Below are 7972 nucleotides of genomic sequence, written 5' to 3'. Positions count from 1 at the left end.
TAAAATATCATAACAGATGGCGCCACTCACGCCGTTTTAAATGTTGCTTGTAAAATTAAGCAATTCTTTTGGAATTTTTATTTTTTGGTTGTAAAATCTGGACGAAGCAATTGTTAATTTGGAATTCATATGAAAATATTTGAAAATCGTAATAACATATTCTGATGCTAATAATATTTCTCTCTCAAATTGACATAGTGTTTTGCATAGTTTAATTTGTCAATGTTAACCAAATATTCTCACCAAGGGGCAACTAAAAATTTTCATTTACCAGCGATTGCTTCTAGTAGATAAAATATCTACAGTTTTCTACAATGAATAAAGACCTGTGGCATTACAAGTTCTGGTAATGCCACAAACTTCTTTTAGCCATTTCCTACTGGAAAAAAAAATATCTGAAAAATTTTATGAAAGTTTAAACATGTCTCTGAGTTCCCACACTGATCGCATATCGCTGATACCTCTGGACAAAATTTTGTATGAATAGTATTCGCAATTTTTTTTATCGCGTTATAAGGTAGCGCGTTATACCGGAGTTCACTGTACATATTTTTACTGAAAAAATGTTATAAATATTATTACATATATTAATATGTAATAATCTTTCTAATTTTTCTACAAAATACTAATTAATAAGCATATCTTTTTTAACTTTTTAAAATCACTTTTATAAACATTTACACCGGAAAAAGAATTAACTCATTTCCTATCAACTTTAGAATATTTAATAAATTGTTTCTCAAAAAAAATTTTTTTTAATTTACAAAATATGTTTTTGTGTAGGTGTGTTTCTGAATATTCTACAACTTTCAAAGATAATCGTTAATTGAGTATTTAATTGTGTTTAAATCATTAACAAAAAATCTTTATATTTTATTTAGTACAAAGATTACATCCATTTATATTNATATATTAATAAAAATAATTTTTAATAAAAAATAATCTCAAAGTTTTTGCTCTTATAAGAATCTGATAATATAAATTATTATAATTAGAAACAATAAAATCTCAGATGGAATGAGAGATATTAGTAAATAATATGTTCATTTATTACATTTGCAGTTCATGCAATCGTTTTTTTAAAGCCATATTAATAATAAATATTATGCCTAAATATCATTCTATAACGTAATCCATTCCATTCTGCACATCATCTTCCGTCCTATACAAAGCATTACACATTCTCCGTGATTTATTTTATAAAAATTCTGATAGCTTTTGATTTTAAAATTGACAGAAATTATTTTCTGTAAATTACTTCCTGACGAGGATTTTTTCTCCATTATAAAAATAACTACAACCACTTAAATTTTATCTTCGTTGCCTTAGTTGTGAAGTACTTTCCTTTTCTTCCATAGGGATATCCCTGAAATTTAGAAGCAAATTTATTTGTTGGGTTTTAAATAAATTAAGAAAATATAGTATTTGGTAAAAATTAAACTTAGTTTAAGTGATATTCTCTAAAAAAAAAAAAAATTTAATAATAATAATATAATCATGGACATACGTTTGTGAAAAAATATCGGTGTCGGAATCGTCATCACCCGAATGACCTCTTCTTTTTTCGTAGATAAAGATAATTATAAACAGCAGAAAAATTTCACAGCATATGCCCAAAAACGGCCATAGTGCTGCTAATTTATCTAAAATGAAAATTTAATTTATTAATTAAAACAGTTAATAATTGTTAAACGAGACAAATGCTTACGCTATGTAACTGTATTATTGACAAATTCCTAACGGAAAGCATGATTAATAAATTAAGCTCGACGTGAAAATAAAGATAGCAATAAATGATTAATTAATTTCATTTTATTTCTTAAACAGTTTTGAAATATAATGAAAATATTTTCACTCATCAATGTACTTTATCCTTAGTTACACAATAGTTTTCAAAGTTTATACTGCACATAAGTGCAAAAACTATAAATTCGACAAAAGTTTTATTGAATTAATTTCTATTTCTTCTTTATGAAATATGAATCATTTATTTTGGCAACCATATATTTAAATAATTAATTTAAAAATAAAGATCGGGTAAATTCCTAACCGCAGTAGATTAATTATTTTATTTATTGTGTATTTTTAAGTATTCATTCTTTCATGTGTATTAAGTATTCACGTATTTTTATCTCTATAAAACTTAATATAATTATAATTTTTTAATAGAAAATTATAACTCGAAGTTATAAAACAAGTTTTCCTGTGATTTTAATGAATTAAAAAATATATATTAGAGAAGTAAAACTTAAACTCTTACAAACGTTTATATTTACCTTTCACTCGAACAAGTATTGTTGAATTAGAAGCTTCTCCTACTCCATTTTCTGCAAAACAAGTATACTTTGCACGATCAACATAATCTACATTTTTAATAATTAATTTCGCATTAGGTACTTGATTATCATCGAATTTGAATTCTATTCTCTCTTCTGTTTCATCAATTAGTTCCTCGTCTACAAGAGAAATTCTGTTAAGGTATTATTAACAGTTGGTATTAAAAACAATCGTTATTACCTATTAATAATAACGCTCACCTTTATACCATGTCAGAATTGGTAGAGGTGCGCCAATAGTCTGACAATGAAGAGTTAATGTATCGCCTTGCACGAGATTTATAGATCTTTCGAAAGGAACCATTTGTGTTTTGACTTTAAGTAATTATAAAATACATCTTAGCAATAATTAAAATAAGATTTATTTATGTCTGAAAGGGTAATTAGGATAATATATTTACCATAAACATCAATTGTAAAATTAGTGAAACCATCTATTGCGCAAGTATATTGTCCGGCATCTTTAATTGTTGTATTATAAATAACCAAAGAATTATTTTCCGGAATGACGATTATTCTGGAAGAAGGATTTATTAAAGCACTGTCTTTATACCTGACATCAAACAGAAGTTTTTATTACATAGCTGCATCAATTATTAAAATATATCAAAACTTCTAAAAAAGCTTACCAAATTAACTCAAACGGAACGGGACTAGAAACATTACACTGAAGAGTAATCATTTTTTCGAGTTCCATAATAACTCCTTTCCCTTGTTCGTCTTCGTTTGTTATTATTATATTTGCTAAAATAAAAATTATATTTAATAAAAATTTAATTTATAAAAAAATAGACCCTTTTTTCCTTTTGCTCTTCCTTATCAAAATAACAGCAGCATTTTTCTCAGTAATAATCAGTATAATATATTTAGCTTTAAAAAACGATATACAGTGGTGGGAAAATAGATTCTCTCTTACAAGCTGTCTAGATAGCACGTTAAATAGTATCAAAACTATTTTCCAGGAAATTATAGTGATGCTTCCTTTATTGTTTGTAATATTGTTCTCAGTAGCATTTGTAAGTATTAAATATAAAAGTTTACCGTTCAAATATTTATTATTATTACAATAACTGTAATAATCTAGGGTGAAGTTAAATTTTGCGAAAATCACGATGAATGCGATCGAGATCAATGCTGTGTGAGACCCTTTCAATTTGCTACAGCAATATGCCAACCTTTAGTAAAACAAGGTATGTTGTGTTTTTAATAATATTGTATTTTTAACGAAGTCTATATGTTATTGTTATAAAACAGGTAAATTTTGTTTGCCAAAAATACTTTCATTGCAAGAAGGTGTTAATATGATGGCGTGTCCATGTGCATCTGGTTTAGAATGTGTTGCAGAAAAGGTGACAGAAAGTGGAGACGTAAGAATATATTTAATAAATTCATTAAATCGGGTAATANGAATTTCGATCTTCCGATCCTCATCAGTTTGTTATTACACATTTTAGGACATAGTTTTGCTTATAAACAGTAAATATAGACATAAAACTAAAAATACAAAGGTGCATAATATTTTTTAAATAACCTACAACTGCCGGTTTACAAAATCTCACTAAACTTTCAAGTTCTCTTGTCTGAGACATCCAAAATCGTATTCCATTCTGGTGACACGTTTATAACCGCATTCAAATTTAAAGTGCTGTCGTTATTATCATTTACAATTATTTTATAAAACTTATTTTTACCCTCAAAATTAAGCTTTTTACCTTTTTATAAAAGCGAAAAATATAAAATATTTTATGAAATATGATAACAGAATGCGCCACCAGAATTTAAATATTGCCAAGAAAGTTGAGCAACTCGTTGCTAGTTTTTTAATATCAAAATATGGTCGCTTTATTATTATTATTATTATTACATAATATCACATAATAATATAAAAACTAGTTGACAGACAAAATCAAAAGCACATAGAACAGTGACAATATACAAAATATACATACAGTACAGTACCTAAAAAATTAGTAGTTTAAATATACAGAATTAGTTAACAGATAGCAATAGCGATTGTGACTGAAATTCTAATTTAACTAAAGTTAAACGGCAGTACCTAACACAAAACAGAAAAGTTCACTATTAAATAATTCTCCACAATTACGGAAATTGTGAAATATAAATTCAATCCCACTCACTTTCTCACTTCCCACACCAGAATTTACAAAGTAATACACAGTATTACTTTGTAAATTCTGTGTGTGGGGGACCGCCATCTGTTATGAAATTTTATTATTAAAATTTTTATATTTTTAACTATTATAAGATAGCAAAAGGCTTAATTTTGAAAGTAGGGATGGATTTATTTTTAAAAAAAAACTGTAGATGATAATAACAAGTAAAATCGTCATTAAGTCCGACCTTAACACACAACCCCCACCCCCTCGACTTTTAACCACCAAAATTTAATATCATCAATTCCCATAATAAACAAATCTCCCTGCAAAATTTCAGAAACTTTCGATAGCAGAGGAGTTATTAAGCTTCAAAGAGTGTGAACAAAAATCGTGCACCCACACACACGCGCACGGTAAACATCCGGACATATAAATACTTCCGAACTTTTTTTATATAATTCTTTTTCAATTATCAACGTTTCAATGTCCCCTGATTCTAAAAATGTAAAAATAAAAAAAATTCAACAGCAATAATTACAAATGTTTACAAATGTACTGTACCTCAACAGCGTTATAACAAAACGAACTTAAATGGAAACTTGCTCTCAAAAATAGCTAGGTTATTTTATCTGACAGAGTTAAATATAACACTACTTACTGTATACTATACACTTTTGTTTATTTATTCTTTGGCAAGAAATTTACGAGAAAATCAGATTATTACTTGCAGGCTGAATCCGATAACTGAAGATTAAAGTAATTTTTCATGTTTAATAACCGATATCAAATGTGAAATTATGTATTAAGCAACTGTATTAAATTTAGCCACATTCGAAAATTCATTAATTTCCCGCTACGTGTATTAATATATCAATATTATGTAATTTAAAAGATTAAACTATTGATAATATAACTTTCCCCTTGTGAATTTTCACAAGCGTTGAACGATAAAAAGAAAGTATAAAATCCAAGCATCTTGATGGTTCTTTACTTAATTTTAAAATGAAGCTCTATCATATTATTTTAGCACTAAGTGTTTTAGTTATAGTGCATGTAAGTGTTTAAAATAATTTAAATGTTAAGCACTTTTTTAAATAAAATTTTATCGTTTCTATTGTTATTATAAAGGCAGGTTGTGGAAAACCTAGACGTTGCGAGACACAGTCAGACTGTGGTAGAAAATAATGCTGCGTTGATGTAGAAGATTTTAAAACGTGTAAAAAGATACCGAGAACGGGTATTAATTTTCAGGAGTTTTGAAAACATTATTTTGTGTATATTATGTCATTAAAATACGACTGGATAAACTTCTTAGGTCGCTATTGTAATCCAAACACAGGAGCTTTGTTAGATGAAGAAAAGGGAATCTATAAGAATGAATGTCCATGTCCCAATGGATACAGTTGCAGAATAGGAGAAGTAAGATTTTTGTTTATTTAAATCATTAAATTATATACAGTTTATATATATCTAATATATATAAACTGTATATAATTTGGTTGTTTCAGAATCTACGGGATAAAAGTTATAGGTGCAGAAAGGTTATCGAGGTTGACAACGATACAACCGTCCAGATACCAACAACAGAAACTAAAGAAAATTAAAATGTTTATGAATTTAATATTATAATAAATAATTTCAAAACGTCTACAACTGTTTAAATTTTGAATTTTAACTAATGTATATATTAAATTAAATAAAATACAGTAATAAGCATGATTACATATAATAAAACGTTTATTTTTCTTTTATGAAATTTAAACCAGTAAAAAATTATGTCAGTCAGTAAAATGTAATATTAATAAAGTAATTGTATCTTAGTTTTCTAGTATTTTTACAATCTTGATGAAATAGTTGTATAGATTATAAAGATTTTTTTTGTTGAATTTATACAAATTATTTCTAAGTCAGAAGCTAGATTACAATGGAGTATTCGCGTGATATTATATGAGTCTCGTATATTTTTAAGTCCTGGCAATTCTGAAATAAATGGTGGATCGAGAAGTCATCGGATTTACACCATGTGCATTGGTTGTTTGAGAAATTAATATAGGTGTTATCAATAAAAGAGAATATTTGTAAGAGTAGTTGGGCTATTGGTCTTTCCACATTGAAATTTATTGATTTATTCATATACGGTTGAAAGGATGTAATTTTTAAAATTTTTAGATACCAGGGATACTATGGCTTAGGTTTGTTTGATCTTTATTTATGAAGTGGGAGATTGAAGATTCCATTAACAAAGTATAACAGTATTTCCAGTCCTGGATATTATCTTTAAATAATAAATCTGATGCTCCGAATGAATTCAATATTATTTAGTTTACTTCTCCAAAGATACTCTGTTTATGGTTTTTTACTGTATTTGATTATTTTGTGACCGCAGGGTCGGCACCACGTCAAGATGCCACGTCAGGACTGACACCACTGTGCCTTAAGGGACACAGAAATCTCAATGACCGTTAGATGTTGGTTTCACGTGCGAACGGTCGCGCCTGTAGGCAATCGGATTCGGGATAGATGGGGTCTAAGAGACAACGCGTACAAAAGAAGTGCACTCAACTACAGATTTAATGTAAACAAATACCCGCTTATTTACAAAGGATTATATATATATTTTTTTCAGCTATAGGAGGTTAATTAGGATTATTTGGACTATCGTCGATGGTCTCTAACTGCGAGAGAGAGTTTACATTCGATCACGTGCTGATAAATACCTTGAGTATAACCGAGAAAGTCAGTTTTTTATTTGTTGGAGAGGTCGACGTCGAGGATACCTAGTGAATAGGTGATTCGGAGGATATCTGGTCTGTAGAGCGTCAGATCTTGAACGCACAGAAGATAGATGGGATCGCTTGATGATAGCTTGGATGAAAGTCAGTTGAATGATTGATCCAAGGCGGTCGGTTTAGACCAGGGGTGTCCAACCCGCGGCCCGCGGGCCGCATGCGGCCCAAGGCAAGTTACAATGCGGCCCAATAAACGTGTAAACAAAACCGACAAATTTTAAATTAAATTTAATTTATTTATTTCAACGGCATAAACTCAAAAAAGAAGTTTCACAAAGCCATAAATCTTTATATGTATTTTACTTTTGAGTCGAAAGGAAATATTTTCAAATACTTGGAAATGTGTTAATGAGGAAAGAATACTAAATAAATCTAAAGTTGAGACTCGAAGAATTATAGTCCCAAATTCGAGGAAAGGAGAGAAAGGCCAAAAGATAAAACGTAGTGAGAAAGATTAAATAGACTTTCTGTTATGCAAATATGGACCCTTAATTTTCCAACTTTCCTCACTTCTTTATCTTTTGTCCTTTCTCTCCCTTCCCCGCATTTGGGTCTATAATCCTTTGAGTCCAACTCCGGCTTTATTTAGTATTTATTCCAGGTTTGCATGATTTGGCTACTTTGCGCCAAAGTTGGCTACCCGTTTTTTAGTTTGCCGTAAAAAATATCATTTGGCGCATTGGCTATTTTTTGGGCTACATCTTATTTATAAATATATTAGTCGAATAAA

At 28.7% G+C, this 7972-nt stretch overlaps 1 protein-coding gene and 1 long non-coding RNA gene across 4 annotated transcripts in view; one reads left to right on the top strand and one right to left on the bottom strand.

Moving 5' to 3' along the window:
- Positions 1-990: 990 nt before the first annotated feature.
- LOC111613856 (hemicentin-1-like) overlaps positions 991-7972 on the bottom strand; it is a 26820-nt gene continuing 19838 nt past the window's right edge. For 2 of the 3 annotated variants that reach the window (XM_023355206.1, XM_023355207.1), the window contains exons 7-12: positions 2966-3080; positions 2738-2889; positions 2538-2651; positions 2277-2456; positions 1508-1643; positions 991-1366 (exon numbers count right to left, since the gene is read on the bottom strand). In XM_023355206.1, coding sequence (XP_023210974.1) covers positions 1312-1366; positions 1508-1643; positions 2277-2456; positions 2538-2651; positions 2738-2889; positions 2966-3080 — 752 coding nt within the window. In that variant the 3' untranslated portion in view covers positions 991-1311. Of the gene's footprint in view, positions 1367-1507; positions 1644-2276; positions 2457-2537; positions 2652-2737; positions 2890-2965; positions 3081-7972 lie in introns of those variants that run through there. The other variant, XM_023355209.1, reaches the window with a different exon arrangement.
- Positions 5615-6049, top strand: LOC111613857. Its single transcript, XR_002754832.1, has 3 exons — positions 5615-5690; positions 5769-5872; positions 5962-6049. It is a non-coding gene; the product is annotated as an uncharacterized LOC111613857 (long non-coding RNA).

The sequence above is a fragment of the Centruroides sculpturatus genome, unplaced genomic scaffold (genome assembly GCF_000671375.1).
Source record: "Centruroides sculpturatus isolate CEXI.00-Female unplaced genomic scaffold, Cexi_2.0 scaffold1912, whole genome shotgun sequence".
In the NCBI taxonomy this organism is placed as follows: Eukaryota; Metazoa; Arthropoda; class Arachnida; order Scorpiones; family Buthidae; genus Centruroides; species Centruroides sculpturatus.
Note: the sequence above shows the minus strand (reverse complement) of the source record. Positions and strands in the feature narration are given on the sequence as shown.